The sequence below is a fragment of the Poecilia formosa genome, unplaced genomic scaffold (assembly GCF_000485575.1).
Source record: "Poecilia formosa unplaced genomic scaffold, Poecilia_formosa-5.1.2 Scaffold270, whole genome shotgun sequence".
Classification (NCBI taxonomy): Eukaryota; Metazoa; Chordata; class Actinopteri; order Cyprinodontiformes; family Poeciliidae; genus Poecilia; species Poecilia formosa.
Window position 1 is genome coordinate 136,959 of NW_006800209.1, and position 23,029 is coordinate 159,987.

Below are 23,029 nucleotides of genomic sequence, written 5' to 3' on the forward strand. Positions count from 1 at the left end.
TTGCTTTTTAGATCGTTTGATGTGACATAGTGAAGAAATTCTGTTACAGAGCCAATTCTTTGTTGATTCACATGGGACAAAGTTTAGATCAATCATTACATTGTATTCCTAAAATATTTTATATCTTTGGGCAGAACTGAAAAAAAAAAAAAAAAAACCCAGAAAGTTAAAATATCATCAGCTCCATGTGCAGAGATCATGCTGCCCATGCAGTCAGTCAGCCTCGGAGTATACATAATTAAATATTTGCTCCTGCTGAGACACACTCATATAATATGAAGGCTGCTCAGACATTCAGACAGGCGGCGGGGAAAAGTCACTGGCCTTGCTTGCACTGTGACTGTCAGGATTTATACATTAGTAGAAATTCTGCGACTTATGTTTTTAATGCTTTGGATGGAATTTAGAAAATGTGACTGGAGATTTTAAAAACTGAAAAACATTCAATACTCTGCTGATTATTTTGTTTATACATGTATTCTTTGTTCAAAAAAGGGTTTGATTGCTGTTTTTTGTGCACCTTTTTAAAAGCTTTGCTCGATTAAGTTATAAAGGCTTAAAACAAACACAAACGATCAAGAACATAAAAATGTTCAGCTCATCTTGATGAGCTGAGTCTAAAAGTAGCTTTTCTGTGCCATTTTGATTTTTTTCTCTTTTTTTTGTGAGTCACATGTTAAAAACACTTCTGCCTTATATGAGCTGTGACGTGTCACAGGGTGAACGATGTACTTTGCCAGTGCAAGTTGAGTAAATTTGTTGCTATAAAATAATAATTATTAGTGTGATACAAAATGTTATCTGCAAAATCACTTTGAATGCAAACATTGTGTTGCAAAACAAGTAATTCCTGCTGATGTAGAGCTCACATTTTTTAAATATGACGGCTCAACAATCTCATTATGTTGTAAATTGGTGAAGAGTGAAGGAATCTGGGCTGTAAGTGTTTCTTCTGTGTAGCAGCATAATGTTGAGGTAAAATACTACAGCCTTATAATTCCTTTAAAATCAATTTGATCTTTTTTTACATCAAGGATCTATTGTAATTTACATTTAAATTATTTAATATATATTCATGGAAATACTTTTGATATTTACACAGAATAAACATCAGCGACCATGCGGTGGTAAATATTAAGATATATTGTGTACATACTTTTAAAATGCTGCATAATAATCAATATCCGTTTACTTATTTTTCTATTTGCTTCCAGTGAAACAAAGGCCACCATGAATCTGTTCGGCAGAGACGCCATGACCACAAAGAAGGAGAAGGAGAAAGAAATTCAGTATGAGGAGCCTCCAGATGGAGGCTGGGGCTGGATGGTGGTGCTCCATTGTTTCCTGGTATGATGAACTTACCCAACTTCTTTTTTTATAATTTTTATTTTTGTTTTACATTTTATGTCACAATTCGTCACTAAAATCCCAGATGCTTCCAAAATGTCTGTAATTACTTTCAGACCTCTAATGTTTCCATCTAAACCAACATAATTGATAAATAGCTCAACATGAATATCTGACCACATTGTATTTGTTTTTTTTTTCACCTCATATCGTCTATTGCGATGCTACACCTGATGCTACTTGTTCTTCTTGCGTTGTTTTGTGTATTTAGTTCTTAATGTCATTCTGTATACATTTTTTTATATATATAAATACATATAAAAGTAAGTATCTTTCTTTTTTACTTGGATTGCATTAAGGAAGTTGCGCTATAATCTACCTCCGTTTTAATTACAGCTGTGATTTAGAGGAACTATGTGCCTGGTATTCATTTTAATAGATTTCTATATATTGGTATTTGTATGTGCTTGCAGGTAAATGTTCTTGTGATGGGCACCCTCAAAAGCTTTGGGATCTTCTTTGTGGCATTCCAAGATGAGTTTGGAGGTTCAGCAGAAAGCATCAGCTGGATCGGTTCCATCATGTCTAGTTTACGTCTGTCTGGAGGTGGGAGTGACAACGATATTTGTCTGTTTGCTTATTTCCTCTGGTTAGAAACACAAATCTTTCTATGTACATGTTCATACATACGCAACTGAAAGGGGTTATAATATGCCCAAAGAACCAACTCCATCTAAAATCTTGTGCTGCAGCTCCCATTGCCTCGGTGGCCTGCGCCAAGCTGGGACCGCGGGTGACCTCCATCTCTGGGGCAGTGCTAGTTAGTGGAGGCTTCATCATAAGCATCTTTGCCAACAGTGTAGTATACCTCTACATCAGCATGGGAGTGATAGTCGGTGAGTTCAAGTGAAAATAAATGGTGTTGGTGGCTACTTCTTTTTACTTTTCAGACTTCAGTTTTCTCACAATGAAACAGAGACTAATCCCATTAATGTATTTTTTTTCTCCTGTCAGGAATGGGTTTTGCATTACTATACCAGTCATTTTCAGTAATCACAGCGCTGTACTTCAGAAAACGGCTGGCGACCGCGTACGCGATTGGTCGATCTGGAATGGGTTTGACCTTTGCCCTGGCCCCGTTCACCCAGCTGCTCTTGGACCAGTACGCTTGGCAAGGTAGGATAGGAAGGAAAACTCTTTGGATGAGCTCTTGTGTGCCAGTGAATCTGATGCAGCGGGTCGTGTTTGTCATCCATAGGTGCAATGCTGATTCTCGGCGGCCTCATGCTGAACCTGGTGGCTTCTGGGATGCTTTTGAGACCCATTAATGTGAAGCCACCTGCAACAAACTCTACGTCTTTGCCTATCCAAAAGAGCCCTTCTATTTCCCTTAAGAGCTCTGCAGAGAAGGAATACCCCAAAAACTGCTTGAGCAGCTCTTCTCCTCTGTCCAATGGTGTCTCCAAATCTGATTTTCTCCAGTCCTCTCCTACGCCTCACAGGGACACTGAAAACTTAAAAGAACAATCCATTCATGGACAAGAGAGCCAGTCATTGGACCCTGAATTGACTCGACTGGTCCTCAATAACATAAATGGCCATGAGCCCCAACATGACTTAGGTCAGTGTAAGGCTGCAAGTCCAGACAGCCCAGCGGAGATGAATGGTGCCATGAATGGCTCCACCACTGTTGGAGTTCCCATACACTCCGGTACGCCGACTGGAGTGGCTGACGTTAAACCCAAATTATTGGACTTCACCTTGCTGAAGGACCCATTCTTTTGCATCTACACTTGGTCCTTGGTGTTCAGTCAACTGGCCTACTTCATCCCGTACTTCCACCTGTCTGCCAGGGCCAGGAACCTGGGGATCGATGCCATGGACGCTTCTTTCATCATCTCAGTAGCAGGTGAGGCTAGCATTAGTCAGTTAACTTAATAGTCATTCACTTCTGAAAATTGTAACAAAAGTTTTGTTATTTGTAGAAGAGAACATATTTACCTTTATTTTTTTTTTGAAAATGCAACTTTCAGCGTACGTGAATCTTCATTTAGCATAGGAATTGTGCCAAACAAATATTTCCAGCACTTTCAAAAACCATTTTCTGCTCCCTGCGTTAATTTGATTTAATTGTGCTGTAAAAGCTTGTAAAAGAAAGGGACTTAATAACCTGTGAGTTCAGAGAAAATTCTCTTACACAGATAAAGACGGCTTCTGCATTAACTTTTGTTAATGGGTCCGACATCAGAAAATCATTGGTGCTCAGTGATGACTGCTTGACTGCAAATAGAAAACAGCTGCTGCTAGAGAGAACCTTGCTCAGATTGTTAAACAGCATGACTGCTGTAACAGTATTTGATCATGTTTGGTGAATGACAACACTACAGATCCTTTTAGTTTCATTAGGAGGGTATTAAAGAAATCCTTGAATCTCCCATGGCAACTATTCAGGGTGCCTAAACGCTTGCTCCCACAAAGTTAGTCCTCAGAGCTGCAGCCACCAGCTGAGCTTCCACCTCACAGAGCACCCGTCCTCCCCTTCCACCTGCCCACGCACAACTCCTGCAGACTAGCAGCAGCAGCAGCAATTAACAAACGACACGGGGAGCTGCGTTTCATATAAACTACTTCTCAGTCCAACTCTCCTAAGAACGGTTTTAAACAGTTTAATGGAAAGCACTGTTGAGACAACACGCTGAAAAAGGAGTGTTGGAAAGAGTAGGAGCTTCTTAAAGAGACAAAGGCCAATTTCAAGGCATTAAATTGTGAAGCCAAATTTCTTATGTCATGTTTGATATATACAACACTGAACATAACGTAGTTTCTTGATCTTGCTATAAAATGGCACTATGTGGCTGGAAAATAGTGCCCAGTCAGGTAAGAAGTATAGATGCAGAGTAAATGTAAATCCCTGAATAAGAACCGTATGTTTGAAACATTCAGGCTTGTTTTTCTTCATAGAGGCCAGAATGGATTTATTCTGTGTGGCCATTAGTTAACATATCAGGAGTTTTGTCCCTAATAAAGGGTGGGTGGTTCAGCAATATCAGAATCAAACATCTTCCTCCACCAAAGAACAGCACTGAGATTAGATCTTTGCACTTAGCGAATGTAGAGTCCTGAACTTGAGCCACCAGATGATGTAAGAACCGGAAACAAGAGGGTCCTTGAAAAAAGCCACCAATACATGCCAAATAAAAACCGGATTGGTTTTTACTGGTAACATCTTTTTGCATTTAAACTGTGAATGTAATGTTACTCAACAGGTAAATAAACGGAAAATATATGAAATTATGTTTTGAGTTTAGTCTTTAGGGACACAAACACTGGACACTTGTACTTTTTACAGGAGTTTAAATTTGTAAAATGTGTTTGCTGCCCTTATAAGTGCATATTTTTTTGTTTTTGTTTTGAGCAGGTCACTGGTTAGTCTTTAACATACAATAAAATACATAACTAGTAGGTTTTATAGATCATTAATGCTTTTAGGAAACTAGAGCCACAGATCTGACAGGATCCGCTTCTGACAGGCTTCAGCCTGCATGTCTTCGTACTTTGCAGATCTCGTGTTTTTTTTTTTTTTTTTTTTTTTTGCCGGGACTGTGAAGCAGGCGGTGCATCTCTTTTTTCCAGTCTGGATCTTCTAAGTGATGCAAAAGAAGTGCTCAGTCAACTTTTAGGCATTAATTATTTGTGAGCTACTCAGACTCTGCAGTCTTATGTAATGAATGTTCTTACATAAAAGCTGAACTTTGGTCCACTGGCCAGGACGGGTGGGTTTAGCAGTATACGATCGACGAGGCCCCTCCATATGACCAGAAAACGGTATTAACATTTGACCGCCAACCACATGGACATGTAATTCTGTTAGTGCCTTGTCAGGCACTGTGAATAATTGAAATGTCTGACTGTTGCTCATTTAAGCACTTATGTTTTAAAATGTAATCACTGACAGTCGTCTGCAAGCTTTCAGATACAGTATTAACTGAGGTGCCTTTCAGAGAAGCAGTTCAGTACTCTCTTATTTAAGTGCTCTCTTTTAATAGGATCCACGTTTTGTTTTCAGTCAAATCTTAGGCCACAAATCAATTAAGAGTTGGGGGGTGGGGGAAATAACAAGAAATAAATGTACATAATTTAGTTGCATGGAAAGTTGAGAAAACTTTGAGGAAACTAAAGAAAAAAAAAATGCAGCATATCTTTATCAGTTATTATTGTGAAAAAGTGTAAACCAGCAGAAAAAGGAAACTTTTATGAATGTAATTTTATTTATATAGCACATTTTCAGCAACAAGGTAATTCAAAGTGCTTTACAAGAATTAAAAGGAAATACAAACAAAATAACAAATCAAAGGAAAGAGCCAAAAAAAGAAAGAGGGAAAAGTATCTAATGTTGACCTAAAGTATGTAAACTAGTTGTTCCTGTTCAGGGTTGGTAATTATCCTCTGGTCTAATTCCATTTCTGGGTTGGAAGAACAGGAGTCTAAAAAGTCGTCTCGATCCAAACGTGTCCTCTGGGGTTCTGGTCTCTGCCTCTAATTAGTGAGTACTCTACAGTTTCTGAAAAAAATAAGCTAAAGAGTGACTAATCTAATTCCTTTTCTGGGTTAAAAGTGAGTAGTCACAGTTTCTAACAAGTAGTAGTATAAAAAGTAACCAAATAGTGACTGTTCCTGTATTTCTGGATTCCAAGTTTGTTGTAATTATAATTCCTTTTCTGGGCTGTAGCAGCATGAGTCTCTGCATAAAAGTTATGTAGGAAGGATAATGTTGATCTAAATCGTGCGTACTCCACAATTTCTGATATTACTAATAAACTAAAATAATCTAAAACAATCCTTTTCTGGGTTAAGTAGTGAGTACTCCACAGTTTCTAACAAAATAAAATAAAAAAGGAGGAAAAGACACATTAGGGCAGATGGCAACAGTCAGGCAAAACAAAGGGCAAAACAAAGACACGAGTGAAGGCGGTGACGTCACAGGCCCATGAAACCACGTTGCTCAGCCTCCCGGCAAAAGTCCGATAAAGGTGCTGTTATCGAGGCCTTAGGAGCGCTCAGCTCCACAGCTGCATGGATAACAGGAGGGGGTGAGGTGGGAAGGAGCGTTATGTTTACAAATCTTCAAGGAGATTGAAAATATGCAGCCCTTCCAAGGCAACATGGGGAGAGCCAGTTCAGATACAGAATGTCTTTGGTCGGGTAGATTATAAATTTCAATCTTCCCTAAAGTCTCTCATCTCAGTTCCCAATTATCTAAATTAGTTTGATTGTTCCACTGAACTGAAACTAGCAACTTCTCCATGACCGACTCCATCCTGTTAGTTAGTTTTAGAGTCCTCATCTCTGTCCACACCAACAGTCTGAGTGTTCGCTAGTTCGGCCAAGTCCGTCACAAATTTGTCGATAAGCCAGGAATCCACAAGCTCCAAACAGCAGAAATCCTGTTGTCATGAATAAATCCAGGGTGAATCCTGCCGGGTGTTTTCCCCGCAGGACAAGAGGGCTCTCCTGTGCCTTGAGTTCTCGTCGAGAAAATTTGATCAACTGCATTGAGAGATCGGTTGAGCAGATCCATAATTTCTAGATTTGGATGATGTGCAAAGAAAGGCTCCAAAAATATAGAAAAAAACAGGACAAAACCAGAAAAAGCAGGGCAAGGAGGGAGAAGAGGAAAAAGGCGTCCGCCTTCACCGAGAGCAAGAGAGAGAAAAAAAGGAATATAGGAATCAACATACTGCACAGCACTTGGGGGTTAAGGTAAGGATTGGGGTCATGCAGCTCTGTTGTAGAAAATTCCTCAAGAAATGCTAAAATTAACTAAGAAGGGCTGTAAACCTTGCTACAATACATTTGTGAAAAGATTTGTGCCCCTTGAAGTTTTTTTTTTTTTTTTTTTTCACATTTCAGCCACAAGTTGAGCATAACTGAAAACAGAATATAGCCGAGCTTCATTTTTCTGCTGCAGACGAAATTTTGCTTGCAAGGAACATCGTTTAACTTTGTCTCATCTGACCGAGGCACCTTCTTCCACATGTCTACTGTATTAATTTCATAGCTTGTGGTAAACTTCAAACTGAACCTCTTATGGTTTTCTTTCAACAATAACATTTTTCTTGATACTCTTCCATAAACACCAAATGTGTGGAAAGCACAGAGGTAGTTGTTCTGTCCGTAGATTCTCCTACCTGAGTAGAGGGTCATTGTCGCTCCTCTAGAGTTACCACGGGCCTCTTAGCTACGTCTCTGATTAATGCTCTCTTTGCATCAACTGTCACTTTAGGCGACGATTTTGCAGCCTTTACCAGCCAAATAGCCATTTCCGCCCTCAGTCCAGCAAAACAAACTTGTTTTGAGCCACAAATGTTGCATAACATTTTCAGAAATATGATATTGCACTTTTATTGTTAGGTTTCAAAATAAAGAAAAACATAAAACAACATATTTATTTTCTACTGGATGCTGATGTTTGTGGGAACATAATGCAAACAAAAGTACTTAGTTTCCAACATAAAGTCAAATAAAACACAGTCTCTTATGCTTTTAGTGCCACTTTGTTGTGGAAATTCAATGCGGGAAGTTTTCAGTGAAAAAATATACTTCTAAAATCTGAATTTGTTATTGTAACTATATTTAAAAAAAACAATGGCTCTGCACCATTTTACCCATTATGGAAGGTCCAAAAACCCATTCTTTCAGGGGTCGACCAAATTGCCGTATAATCCTCTGTGTCGGGCCACAGAGGATTATACGCCAAAACATGGATTAAACAATTTCTCAAAGAGTTTGGCCGCTGATGCCTTCACAGAACCAATGGATTTATACTGGTTTAAACTGGTGAGCTCTATTTATTTTCAAGACAACTATTTAGGGGTCTAAATATAAACACACGCCACACTTTGTGACCTTTTATTAGTAATGGAGGGAATGGATTTTTTTTGTCTTCTACTTCCTGGTTATGTGCTACTCTGCATTGATCTATTTCATAAAATGCCATGAGGAAAAAGTATGAGGGGTGTGAAGACTTTTCCAGTGATTGAGTTTTCTTCCATGCTCCTTGGGTTTACACTGCTAAGCTTTGTTCCAGCGTGCAGCAGGACAGATGGATTCTTTTTACTCTTGCTCTTGCTCCGTAATAAAAGAGGAAAAAGAAGACCGGGTGCCACGCACACCACAAAGCTGCAAACCCCCAGAACTTGCTGTTCTTCTTATTCAAGCTCAGCGCTGTCATCGACTTGGCCAGGGGAAAGGGAGGCCGCTGTCATCTGGGTCAGTGTGCTCGTCACCCCTCCGAAACTGGAGCCGACTGGAGTCGCTAGGCAACGACTAACAGAGTAAAGTTGTTGGCGTGGTTACAAGGGGAGGTCCCGGTTTTGTCTGAGTCCAGTTCTGAAGTGGGCGACACTTTGCTGAGGGGTATTGATGAGGCTGTGCTTGCAACAAAAAAAAACACACAAAAAAAAGGCAAGTAAAGCCAGCAGTGATTTCAGAGTAGCTGGGAAAACCAACATGCCTTTTATAACCCTTCGATTTAGTCTTTTGACAAAATGTCACAGTTTAAAGAAACCTGATTGGCATTTCTTCTTGCCCTTCAGCCCTTAATAGAATGGAAATTGTTTGTCAGGGTCAGGCAGTTAATCCAGCGTAGCACCAACCCCAACAATTTCTTTACTTGCTGATACAGTGGAGGCTAATGGACAAAACCAACGTCCCCAATGCACTTGGCTTAAGGTGCTGCTACTTGGAGAGGCCAAATTTAAACAGCTTTGTGATGAGTTTGAACAGGAACAGCTGCAGGGCTAAACCAACCTGCTGAGGCTAAAACACACAAACAAAGGCACATCTCGTCAGTGTCCAAGCAGTGGACGCACCAGGACATTTCTCGGATCACAAGAGGAGGACACATAAACATTGCACAGCTGCCTCATGTCGTCTTCTTTAACCCCGATGGAGACAGAGGGTTTTGGATCCTGTTAGGTAAAGAGTGCAGAGGCGTTCTGTCAAAGTCTGAGAAACTGAAGACATCAAAAGACCCAGTGCTCTGACACCGCTGAGTTTCCACAAAGGGTATCAGGAGTTACTCTGATATGCAGAGGACCAGCTTGTTTCATTGATCAGAGGCTCAGCACTGCTTGCTTGTAGCTATTCCTGCAACGGTCAATATACCACTGCAGATTCCGCAATGCCGATCACATTCCAGTTGACCTCCGCAGAGAAAAGTCCATAATCTGCCTCGTCATCATACTCAGGCGCAGTCAGCAATCATTCAAATCAGATGGTGTGAATAATTGTTATTGTAGGTTATTTCTAAATGTGTGTCTTTTTTTTTCTTTGATCAATGAAACCTTCCACACTCACTTAGATTAAACTTCACTTTTATTCACACAAGTTTCTCATCTTTGCTTCTGTTCCAGGTATCACAGAGACGATCGCCCAGTTGGCCTCAGGTTGGGTGACAGACAGGAACCTGTTTCATAAATATCACTTCCACAAAGCCTACCTGATCCTCTGTGGCTTGGTCAACATGCTCTCCCCTCTGGCCACCTCCTACATACTGCTGATGGTGTATGCGATCTTCTTCGCGATCTTCTGCGGGGGCTACATGGCTCTGTTGCTGCCTGTCCTGGTAAGGAAAACCAAGGGTTTTTGTTGTTGGTGGGGAAAAAAATAGTTGATCCATCGTTTAGCAATTCTGATGCCTTATGTTTCCTATTTAAACAAACAAACAAAAAAGAAAAATATGTATATAATCCAGAGATGAAGATTTAAGTGTTAAGCTTAGGCTTGTCTTGGTTTGGGAGATGAGTCTCATAAACAGCCCTCTATCTTTTTAAATAATTTGTGAATGTGAAATCTTTTACGCCTCTGTCTCATTATATCAGTTTCCACTTCTGCCCATCCATTGAGTTCACACCAAGCGCATTGTTTGGGTTGTGTGATGCTCACTACATAATTGAATAACGGCTGGAAAAATCGTTGGAAATGTTTTTGCAATTGTCGTTATGGTCAGTCCAACTGAATGAGTCATTGGTTATTCTGTAGATTTTATTATATTGCTCCAACAGTCTGAAAACGTATTGTCGTGGTCTGCTTTTTTCGAGGGTATTTGCTTGCCATTGAATCAGCTTTACAACTGAGACATGCCACTGACATATGACAGCCTAATTTACTTTGACTCTTACATGTATTTGTTAGGTTGAAGACCTTTTTTCATATATATAACGATATGAACAGCTGTATGGGAAGCACAATCTACATCAGAACAGTGAGATGCTTCCTAATAACAAACCCTGGTTCACTAGTGAACTAAAGCAACTGCTAAACAAGAAAAATGAGCTTTTAGGAAGGGAGACTTGGAGTTGCTGAGTGTTGTGGACTCTAAGCTGTGATCTGTTAGTTGAAAAAAAAAAGTAACAATAAAAGGATTAACATTCATTAGTCCACAGTCAACTCCGACGTTATTAATTTATATGAAATGTCAGTTTCACAAAACTCAGACACTATGGAAATGTGAAAATTAAACTTTTTTAAACTATCCAAGTAGCATGTAAGCACAAGTAAGTTGAAGGAGCTTTAGTTCAAATGTAATTATGTCGAGTGAAATGTGTGCTTTTCTGTTTTGCAGGTTGATCTTGTTGGGTCGGAGAAACTCAATAACTCCATGGGTTTCTCCATGTTCTTTGTTGGCCTGGGTTGCCTCACTGGGCCTCCACTGGCAGGTGAGCAGACCACTTCTTGGAAATTCATCAAGAGTTATGCATGTGCTGACCCACTTTTTCCAAATGTACACAAACACATTTTTGAGTTCTGCATGTGCACTGGATGGCTGCCATGGCTATACATTTCTGAAGCATTCATTACACAGAGGGCCGTGGAGATGTTTGTGCATGTTTCAGGGTTTTGTAAGAGCTACAGGCAGAAAGTACGTGTGTGTGTGTGTGTGTGTGTGTGCGTGTGCGTGTGTGTGGGTGTGTTTAGGTGTGTGTGTGTATGGTGAAAGGGATGGGAGGCATGAAGGCATAAGTGTGATGCTTGGCAGGTTGATAGGCCTCCTGTCTCATATTTTTTCTGTGCCCTGAATTCCTTGCCGACTCTCAAAGTGTGTATGTACACACTGTGGAGTAAAAAAAAAAAAAAACTGAAGCAGACAGGAGAAAAAAAATGTACAGTAAAAGTACAACTCTGTACATACTAGAAATGTTCAATTGGCTTCGCAGAAAAACACATGGTGGGTTGCAGGGTCAAACCCCCAGAATAACAGTGCCGTTCTTTTAGGGAACTCCAGTCACTTTATTTAACTGATGGCATCTTTCCTTTTGTAGTCTTGGAGAGCTGTTTCTAATCTGGGCTACAGGTTTTTGTTACAGTATTTTAGTTACAGCAGGTCAGAGTCCATTCAAACCATGTCTTCTCCAGGTCAGCTGAAAAAGATAACAGCAATGCAGGTCATCTGTCTGACATCTGATCTGCGGATACCTTCTGTAAATGACCAAAAAACAAACAAACAAACGAACAAAAAAAACAACATAAGGGATAAAAAAAACTCATAGTCTCACTTCTTGTTTTCATGCTTCTAGGAAAATACACCCCTACGCCCTTTGCCCTAATTGGTAACACTTGGCACAAGTTAAAGTCAGGGGGCCCTTCCACATACTGACTTGTCAATGGTGTTCTGCAAATCTACCAATGAAGCTTGAAGATTGCATCAGTTGAAACATGATGAATGGCCCCTTTAGGGTGGTACAGAAATATCTTGAGGATCTGTTTACCGTCCTCTCCATTTGAGTGAGAAACGTTATTTAAAGAAAAAATAAAGAAAGGCCAGCTTTAATATTGGCTGCAGTGTGCAGCGAGTGCTGTCAGACCAGTCTTCATTTATCCTCATGCAACTTTTGATCTTTCAGTCAAGTGTCTTTGACATATGAGGTTTGTTGAACGTTTGAACCAGTCACAATGTTGCACTGGCTTCCTCAGGGAACGTGATTTATTTACTGTGTTCAAGCTAGAAGGCAGAGTCATTAAATAAATGAAAGAACATAACACACTTTTAGTAAATACATTTAAAAACTCATCAGAAGTACGATAAAAGGTTTCAGTATAGACAGTGATATATTAACAGTTTTTATTTTTTGTTAATTGTGATCATTATAGTTATGGAAACCCCAAATTTGGAAATGTGATTGTTCTGAAAAGCATGTGCATGTGCTCAGTAAATGTGGTCAGTTTTTGGCCGGGCCTCCTTTTGCATCAGTTGCTAAATCAACGCAGGATCTGCTGGGTGTTCAGGAGGCTTTAATATCTGAACTTCATTTTGTCTCCATTGTTGGATCTAATGTTTCTTATTTTCACTGGTTCCACTGGTTCTCTGTGGGTTTTAGGCCATGTACGTTGGTAGTCAGTGAAGCACAGCGGTCATGGTTATTGAAGCAGGCATTGGTATGTTTGGCAGTGTGGGTAGGACCCATGTCTTACAGGAAGTTTTTAATTTTTTTGCAAGATGAAATCAGCGTTTCCAGGTAGCTTATCAGCAGAAGGAATCTTAGCATGCTTGTCATGTTTCTGGTAGATGGCTGCTGTGATTTTAGACGTGATTCACCACGACGACAACATCAGCAGATGAAAGATCTTGTGCCGAGTGTTGCGTGACTCTCTGACCGTGATTTCTGTAACAAAGGAGAAATGTTCTTTCATTTGAATTTAGGACTGTGGGCCCATGACGCAACAATCCAGTAATTTTTATCCTCAGTCCAGGTACAACGTTTCTGATATTGCTAGTTTGCAAAGTACCATATTTTCCACACTATAAGGCGCGCCGGATTATAAGGCGCACCTTCAATGAATGGCCTATTTTAGAACTTTTTTCATATATAAGGCACACCGCATTATAAAGCGCATAGAATAGACGCTACAATAGAGGCTGGAGTTACGTTATGCATCCACTAGATGGAGCTGCACTAAAGGATGAATGTCTAAAGCCACTTTGTTGACATAAAGAATGTCAACAAAACAGTCCGACTCTGGTCGGCGAGGAGAGCCTTCCACTACTGGGCCCAGGCGTGGCCGGACGATGGTCACCCTTCTCCGTTCGCTCACAGCATGTTCGTGGAGAACGTGGTGCTAAATGACCTGCAGACGACCTGATTCTAGACGGTCGGTAGGTAGATAGGTCAGTCAAACTTTATTAAGAAACCAGCGTTCTGACAACTATCCCAGCATGCACCGCGCGCTTCTTCTTCTACGGGCAAAAATGAAGTCGGCGGCTGCTTACCGTAGTTGCTAGATCTGTTGTGGCTCAATATTGGTCCATATATAAGGCGCACCGGATTATAAGGTGCACTGTCGGCTTTTGAGGAAATTGATGGTTTTTAGGTGCGCCTTATACTGCGGAAAATACGGTAGAAGGAATGTGACGGTTGGCACCCGCGTCCTGGAAATGTCCAGAGGTTGTGGGAGGACCAGCTCCATTCACAGTCAGCACCTTGTAAATCACCCTGAAACTCTTGAATGGGCTTTGATACANCATGTACGTTGGTAGTCAGTGAAGCACAGCGGTCTTGGTTATTGAAGCAGGCATTGGTATGTTTGGCAGTGTGGGTAGGACCCAAGTCTTACAGGAAGTTTTTAATGGTTTTGCAAGATGAAATCAGCGTTCCCATGTAGCTTGTCAGCAGAAGGAATCTTAGCATGCTTGTCATGTTTCTGGTAGATGGCTGCTGTGATTTTACACGTGATTCACCACAACGACATCAGCAGATGAAAGATCTTGTGCCGAGTCTTGCGTGACTCTCTGACCCTGATTTCCGTAACAAAGGAGAAATGTTCTTTCATTTGAATTTAGGACTGTGGGCCCATGACGCAACAATCCCGTAATTTTTATCTTCAGTCCAGGTACAACGTTTCTGATATTGCTAGTTTGCAAAGTACCAGCGGTCATGGTTATTGAAGCAGGCATTGGTATGTTTGGCAGTGTGGGTAGGACCCAAGTCTTACAGGAAGTTTTTAATGTTTTTGCAAGATGAAATCAGCGTTCCAATGTAGCTTATCAGCAGAAGGAATCTTAGCATGCTTGTCATGTTTCTGGTAGATGGCTGCTGTGATTTTACACGTGATTCACCACAACGACAACATCAGCAGATGAAAGATCTTGTGCCGAGCCTTGCGTGACTCTCTGAAGGTGATTTCTGTAACAAAGGAGAAATGTTCTTTCATTTGAATTTAGGACTGTGGGCCCATGACGCAAAAATCCAGTAATTTTTCTCCTCAGTCCAGGTACAACGTTTCTGATATTGCTAGTTTGCAAGGGACCGTATTTTCCACACTATAAGGCGCACCGGATTATAAGGCGCACCTTCAATGAATGGTCTATTTTAAAACTTTTTTCATATATAAGGCACACCGCATTATAAAGCGCATAGAATAGACGCTACAGTAGAGGCTGGAGTTACGCTATGCATCCACTAGATGGAGCTGCACTAAAGGATGAATGTCTAAAGCCACTTTGTTGACATAAAGAATGTCAACAAAACAGTCTGACTCCGGTCTGGACTGGGCAGGGGCGTGGCCGGACGATGGTCACCCTTCTCCGTTCGCTCACAGCATGTTCGTGGAGAACGTGGTGCTAAATGACCTGCAGATGACCTGATTATAGATGGTCGGTAGGTAGATAGGTAAGTCAAACTTTATTAAGTTCTGACAACTATCCCAGCATGCACCGTGCGCTTCTTCTTCTACGGGCGAAAATGAAGTCGGCGGCTGCTTACCCTGGTTGCTAGACCTGTTGTGGCTCAATATTGGCCCATATATAAGGCGCACCGGATTATAAGGCGCACTGTTGGCTTTTGAGGAAATTGATGGCTTTTAGGTGCGCCTTATAGTGCGGAAAATACGGTAGAAGGGATGTGACGGTTGGCGCCCGCGTCCTGGAAACGTCCAGAGGTTGTGGCAGATCCAGCTCCATTCACAGTCAGCACCTTGTAAAATACCCTGAAACTCTTGAATGGGCTTTGATACACAATCCTCTTAAGGCTTGTGTAGCACCCTCCGCTCAACTTTCCATCAGCATACTTTGATACAACAGTCTTTAAAAAGCAGCTTTTGTAGCAATAAACCTTTCTGGCTTACTGTCCCTGTGGAGGTAATCAGTGACCGTCTACTAGACAGTGGTAAACAGTCATTCTTTATGATTGTGATAAGATTTCATTGTCAAATACCTTTTATGTACCTTACTAAGAATTTATATGTCATGAAAACTGAATTTATTATTTTTTTTATTGGTTGTAAGCCAAAAAATAAATAAAAAGAGGCCACTAGAAATGTGAAACTGAACTGAATTGGAGAAAACATAAACTGTTCAATAATAAAATATTAAAATGCTATACAGCTGGCTGGAAATGGAGAAAAGAGATGACACGTTCAAACTTTTTTAAAATAGCGCAGAATATTGAGTTCTTTATGACACTCTTGTGAAATAAATGGCTTCGGCTCCTTTTCTTTTCCCAGTTAACACAGATATATCCAAAGCTGCCAGTTTTAGGAAACATGGCTGTACTTGTCACATGATTTTTTTTTTTTTTTTACTTCAGAAATCTTAATTCGGATTAGGGCGTGATGTAACGTGTCGAAGCGGGACTTGCTTGTTTCTGTGCTTAGTGAAAAAACCCATCCAACTTTAAAAGTCATAAATCTAAATTCGGCGGAGTCGACTTTTCCTGACTTGAAACTTGGAATGAATTTGACTGAAATGAAGCATTAGCCACCACACTCCTTCTTGGCCGTGTGGCTCCTTGGAGATGAGCGATACAGTCAGTCTGGGTAATCACTGTACACAATTGTTCTAAAATATATACCTCACATAAAAGTACTCTGGGAATTATGTGCACCAAATTGTTTACACTGTCATAAAATAAACAGCAGCTGCAGTAAACAAAAAAAAAAAAAAAAAACAGGTTGGACTGTTTTATTCTGTATGCAACCTGTAGAATTTGAATACGTCAAGATTTTACCAAAACCTTATAGAGCAAATTGTTTCCCAACGTCAGAAAACTAGGTGTGGGGTGAAGGTCTGCGTCTGCCATTAGGACAATGACCCGAAGCACACATTTGACTGATCAGAGACATTCTACCCTTTTGGTGACCTGGAACATTTAGAAAAGGTTTTCAGACATGATGAATTTAAAATGGGTTTTTGGCTATGTTAAGCTAGTTTAAGAGTAGATGGACTCTATCTGGGAGAAACGACCTTTGGCCAGGAGATATTTTTAAAAGTTGTCACTGTTACCTAAAGCGATATGTTTGTTGCATCCTTTGTATTTCTAATATACATCCATGTAATCAAGTAAAATACTTGAGAAAAACATTATCTGATAGTTGTGTGGAATAGTTATGTGTGGTCAGTCTGCTACCTGACCACACAGGTAAACAGACTGTGTGGTATGAATAAACTGTTTGGCCTTAAAAACTCTCAAGATATTATTTCTTTAAAAGCAACAGATGACAAATCTAACATCTTCTGCCGTCTTTGAGACTTTCACATAAAGTCCTTGTGATTGTCCGTAGTTTCCTGCACAGATTAATGATCAAATTCAAAATTATTTCTTTATTTAAGGATCCCCTTTAGTCTTTACCACAGGACAGACTATTTTTCCTGAGGTCCACACCATAAAAATACAATAAAATCATACTTTTACAAAAGTTGGGTGTCTGGCTGGGCTGCTTTAAAACATTAATACAGTGAACTCCCTGTATTTGAGGAGGCTTAACCCACTGAAATCCACAAATACTTGAAACCCCTTCTAAAAACACGTATAGTTGCCTGTTTTACCAGCTCAAACACCAAATAGTCGATGATGTGCATCTTAATGCACAGAGGAACTTGTCTTCGCACTACTACCAACATCCATGGCCTTCTTCGTCTCCGCTCTTGGGTGATACAGTCAATCAATGGCAAGGTTTGGTTTGCTGGTTTGCAAACGCCAGCCAATAGCATGTCAAGCAGCATTATGCTTATGTATTTCAGCTGCACATTTTTCCCTGAATATTTAAAAAAAAAAATCATGGTGAACTTTTCCGATTATCTGTTACGTTCCACAGACAAATCTGTGAATAATGAAATGTGAAGAGGTGGAGGTTCACCGTGCTACTTCCAGTCAGACAAAAAGTCGGTGAAATTAAAAGATAACTTTAAACATAAATCTGCCAGGGGTATGACAATATTTTTAACTTAATTGTTAGTAAATAATTAAAAAAACAGTCCAATAAACTGAGAAAATATAAAATACCTAAAAAAAAAATGCTTCTAATTTCCACAAAAGGTTTTAGTTCGAGTCATTTTAAAAAGTGGGAAGCCGTTCTGACTGGAGTTAAGATACTGGTGAATCAAAACCATTGTGTTATAGTCTTCACAGACTAAAGATCATGTTGTTTCTGTTTTCATAGGCTTCCTGTATGACTACACACAGACGTACGACTGCTCTTTCTACCTGGCGGGCCTCTGCTACCTGCTCTCATCCCTCTCCTTGTTCATGGAGCCGCTCGCTCAGCGCTGGAAAGCCAAGAAGAAACTTTCTCAAAGCCAGAGAGCAGAAAGCAACTGTAAGATTAACGGCTGCTTCACCCCTGACCAGAATGGTGCTGTGTAACAATGAAACCTGGAAGTTGGACTAAGGTGGCTCGCATAGCCTGAACCCTCTCAACCTAAAGCTGGGGCCTGGGCCATGACTTTCTGCAAAAAGAGCGACACCAGCATTACAGTAACACAAGAACATACAACGCTCTGGATATGTGATTATGCAGAACATATGAGAAAGAAAAAAAAAAAGCCAAAATTCTTGTGTTCTGCAAAACAGTTTTACTATCGGAAGCACAAACATCCCAGCTGAAGGTAATCGAGCACACAAAGGAGCGATGTACTCTACCACCCAATGCAACAACTAAACTGAACAATGCAGAGCGAGGAACCAAGCTCCCAATCCTGTCTCTGTGACATTATCAATCGAAGCACACACCCATGTGCTGCATCTGATGTCTTGAATAGCATTTATCTGTATGTGTAAAACGTTTTCTCACTGATATGCACTTTGGGCCAAGTTGTGACTATGCTGCATGATTTCAAACTGCCACGGAGCCAAAATACTCAGCAAACCCCCCGTCGCTGTAGCCTGCTGCTGCGTCCCAGTGAGTTATGTCGTGTATGAAGCCAAAAAAGCACATTGTGAAAGATACAATCCGTGAGATTACTGTAGGCACGTGGCCAACATTTGACTTTAAGCACAGTTCATGAGCATGTACGTGTAAGCTAACGTTCATCCAGGCTAACAGAAGACATCTTATCGTTTTCACGTTTCCTGCTTCTTTTCAGACGGTTTGAACCCGTTCATCCCAGCTTCTTCTCCTCCTCCAATGGATCAATATTTAGGAAAGCAGTATATGTGTTTCATAACTTTCAAACAGCGGGGTAGCCGCACGGTCGACTCTTTTGCACAACTCTCACTTCATGCTTTCGTGTAAAGTAACCCCCCACGAACCCTTCACATGTCTATCGCCCCGCAGCTGCTCATAGACTCACTTTCATCTCCTAAATTTAAACTGGCATAAAGCCTGTCTCAGCACATTAAGGTCAGCAAAACCTCACACCTAAACTGGCTTTGATCCCCCTAGTAGCTACTAAACTAGTTTAACAGACAGTTGTGTAAGAAATACAGCTGTCGCTGCTTATGCAATACTGAGAGCGCATTCACACGGCAGCCAGAATCCAATTCCCTGTAATCATTCGCCGTTTCGACTGCCAGCTCCTGTAAATGATAATTCTGACCTTTGAGTCTTTTTGCACGGAAGCTATGTTAACTACTTTGGCACAGTCATGTCAGCTGATTTCATCATCTCTGCGTCTGTTCGTTGCTCACAGTAATATATTTCAGTAAAAACAAAACTATCCTATAAATAAAAAAAAAAAGTTGTATTCTACAGTGCCTTGCAAAGTTATTAGTAGTGCTCGAAATTTTTTCTCTTTTTTGTCACATAGCGACCGCAAACGCCAATTTGTTTTATAGGAATTTGATGTGACAAAACGGCACAAAGACCGTGAGTGTGAAGTGGACGAATACAGAGAAACAATGTTTTTTTTGTTGTTGTTTTGACAAATAGAAATATGAGAAGTGTGCCTTGAATTTGAATTCAGAGCCTCTGGAAGAGTTGAAATTTGATTTTGAAGCCTTGGGTTTGTCTCTGCCAACTTTGCAAATAAACAGAGACAGACGTTTTTGCACGTTCTACTTTTCAAAATAACTCGCGCTCAGACAGGTTGGATGGAGACCGTCTCTGAGCATCGGTTTTCAAGTCTTGCCACAAATTCAAAATTTTAACTTAGATCTTAGCCATCCTAAAACAATTTCACTGTTTATGGTGGTAGCGCCTGCTGGTAGGTGAATTTCAGCTCCTGGATTTTTACCTCCATCCATCTCCTCATTAACTCTAACCAGCTTCCCTGTCCTGCAAGAAGAAAAGGTATCCCCACAGTATGATGCTGCCATCGCCGTGTTTAACTGCAGGCAGAAATGTTTTCTGACTCAAACATCGTTTTGCTTGTAGTCCAAAAAGTTACCAGCGCTCCATTAATAGCTAAAGTTGACAAGGAACAGTTTTGTTTAATTTAAAAGCAATAAAAATGCTTATTTTAGCAGGACTTCAGCAATGACACCAACAGTACAAGAAATTGTGTCATTGTTCTTTTTTTCCATTGAAGCTACATTCTCTTTCAGCTTTTTTTTTCATGAATATGTTCAGTTCAGGGAAAAACTCTAAAATCTGTAAAACTTTGATATTCCTTTTGTTTCAAAACCATAAGAGAGAAATAAATTCACGGTTCTTTTACCGAAACGCAAACCAGGCTTTTACTGTGAGCTTAAAATTTGAGCGGGCCTGGAGGTTTTGCAGCTCTAGATCACTTTGTTTTATGAGAAGTGAGAGCAAAAAAGGGCTTTTTGGATCATAAAGGTTCCGGATCCTGGTTGTGTAATGTCATTAGATGTGCAGCTTTGCCACGCCCATGGATGTTCACTAATGTTCTCAAACAAACCTCAGAGAACAGCAACATTCATCAAGACTTGATTGGTGACTTTTGAAGGGAATTGACAGCATTGGCTGTTATTTAGGGGCATCAAATTAAAGGGGATGGAAACGTATGCTTTAAAAGCTTATAATTTTACTTGCAAAAAAAGTTTGAAAACTATGTATTCGTTTTCTTCCACTTCACAATTATGCACCACTTGGTGTTCTTTGTCACATAAACTCCCATTGAAACTCACTGGCGGTGTGGTTGTAGCATGACCAAATGTAAACACTTTCAGCTGGTGAGAACAATTTTTCAAAGCCCTGTTTAAAGTTCCAGTGCCTGCAAACACCCGCAAAAGAGAGAATGTTTCATTAAGAAAACTTTACTCACAGAGCCTCAGCTGTCGCCTTTCAAATGCTTCAACTATCGACTACCTTCTTCGTTTTGTTGGCTGCCAACTGAAAACTAATTTTTGACTTTTTGCCAATGCACACCTGGCTGATCTATGCAACTACACGCTCGTTTGCTTTCCTTTGAATCAAGGCACACGCGTTTATTTGCTGCAAATCCACCGGCTCTTCAGAGAAGACATCTGCTTATGTTTTTCTGCAAATTGTGGTCACAGTTGACTTTAGAGGTGGGAGAGCTAAATTAGTTTTCTACTCAGCTGCCTGTGATAATTTGTTACTTTGTCAGCTTTGTCTATGAATCTGTGACCAACTGATTATGCAATGTTGCCCAGTTAGTCTAATATGGATATATATATATTTTTTTTTTTCAGACTATTGCCCAAACGTTCTGGTGCAAACTTACAGTGTCGTTGCGTTTAAACTTGAGGCTGTCGGTTCTTGATTATTTTTTTTTTAATATATATATATATATTAGAGTTTTTCTGTGTTTTCAGTGGGTTCTTTTTTTTCACCATTTGCCTTACAGGGTAATGTGTCTTTTACTAACTTTCCTGTGATGTCAGCCAAAGATCACATTAGAAAACCTACTTACGACTTGAAACTTATAACTGGGTGGAAAATAAAATGCTGTGGACTGTGACTATCATTTAAACTGGCCTGCTCACTCTGAATTGAAAATCAGCTGGTGTGTTCTCTCATGCTGCCCTCTTGTGGACTAAGAAGGCTCCTGCTCCAAGAATGTTATCTCAATTAGCACCAAATTATTCCCCCTCAACTCACTTTCACAATACTGAGCGAGGCTCTTTGTATTGTTTCCATGACGAGTCATGCACTAAAGCTCTTTTGGCTCACGAGTTGCATTCACTCACAGCCGCTGTGTCTTTGTAATTTGGGGCCACTAAGGTTTTTGTACCATTGAAGTAATAAAAAAAAAAAAAATAGCTTATAAAAAATATTTGATGCTTTAAAAGTATGTGTATGGTACTCGGTCTTAGACATCTGGTCCTAAGGTGGCATTTACATAGACAACATACGAGTGCGTGTTTTTTTTTTTTTTTTTTTTTTTTTTACTCTTTGTCAGTGAATGCATCACTGGGAGGGGCTCTGTTAGTTTGCTGCTCTGGTTCCTGGATTTGTCTGGCAAATGAGCTTAACCAATCATAGGCATTCTGTTCCCAGGTTTAGATTTCATTTTTAAAAACTTGTATCGGTGCCCAACTCGGATGTAATAAAAATGATTTCTGACTCGACCTATTATTGTGTGATTTACACAACTCAGACGTCAGACAGGAGAAACAATCACAAGTCGTACAGCAAATTGAGCAGACGGTACTTTATTGAGGGAAAAAAAATGGACAAATAACTTATTTCAGTGTGTTTATCTTCAGGTCTTTTTTACAGTGATTTTCTGAAAATTCCATTTAAAAATATCCAATATTACTGTTTCATTTTGTTAGTTTTAATATTAATCAGCAAACAGATGCAAGTAAATAAATACGAATACAAAGTAAAATTAATAAATAAATGTTCATTATACACATATTTTCAGTGTCTATTGCTGGTGATTATCACTTAGAGCTAATTAAAACTCAAATTTATGTTTCATATTATATAAGGCCAATAAAAATGATTTTGTGACTTCAATCCCAGACTCCTTAATGAGCCTTGTTTTACAATCATCTCTGTTATCCATGTTGCTTGTGCATATTTTTCTACTACACTTTCTTCCTTCCACTCAACTTTCCTTTTTGTACTAGCATACAGTCCTCTATCAGCATCTTTGGAAAAGAGCTTTGATGGCATGCCCTTTTTAGTGGGAGGAGTTAATGACAACTCCTTATGGTTGTTGCTGCAATCAAATTTCCATATGTAAATATTTTTTATGGAAATTTTAGCTTTTCGGTCTCTCTGTCTCTCATTCATATCTTTATGAATGGAACTGAAACAGAAAAATAAATTTGCGTTCGTTACCTGTGTAAAGGTTACTCACCGCGAATGAATCCGGGAGGTCGGCCCAGTGTCTTGGAAACAGAACTGCAGCCCCACCGACGTCTGTTGAGAAAGCAAAAATGCTTTAATTAGAAAAGTTAGGCGAGATAAAATCTGCAATAAGTTTCATGGATGATATTACCGCCTATGACCGGGGCCAACATAACATGTTCCCTTTTATCAGTGATTCACTGCCTTGTGTCATGAACGCCTTTTCTCCATTGGTATTTGTATT

General features: G+C 40.0%; 1 protein-coding gene and 1 long non-coding RNA gene across 2 annotated transcripts in view; one reads left to right on the forward strand and one right to left on the reverse strand.

The window, feature by feature from the left end:
• slc16a4 (solute carrier family 16 member 4) overlaps positions 1–22,055 on the forward strand; it is a 33,367-nt gene extending 11,312 nt beyond the window's left edge. Inside the window, exons 4-11 of the mRNA XM_007570875.2 lie at positions 1,215–1,347; positions 1,821–1,953; positions 2,100–2,243; positions 2,362–2,523; positions 2,606–3,256; positions 9,762–9,973; positions 10,973–11,066; positions 17,782–22,055. Of these exons, the coding sequence (XP_007570937.1) occupies positions 1,231–1,347; positions 1,821–1,953; positions 2,100–2,243; positions 2,362–2,523; positions 2,606–3,256; positions 9,762–9,973; positions 10,973–11,066; positions 17,782–17,984 (1,716 nt within the window). The 5' untranslated portion in view covers positions 1,215–1,230 and the 3' untranslated portion in view covers positions 17,985–22,055. The remainder of the gene's footprint in view (positions 1–1,214; positions 1,348–1,820; positions 1,954–2,099; positions 2,244–2,361; positions 2,524–2,605; positions 3,257–9,761; positions 9,974–10,972; positions 11,067–17,781) is intronic.
• Positions 7,002–22,856, reverse strand: LOC107838518 (uncharacterized). Its single transcript, XR_001664600.1, has 3 exons — positions 22,777–22,856; positions 9,848–9,970; positions 7,002–7,035 (listed from the first exon to the last, which is right to left on the reverse strand). It is a non-coding gene; the product is annotated as an uncharacterized LOC107838518 (long non-coding RNA).
• Positions 22,857–23,029: the final 173 nt, after the last annotated feature.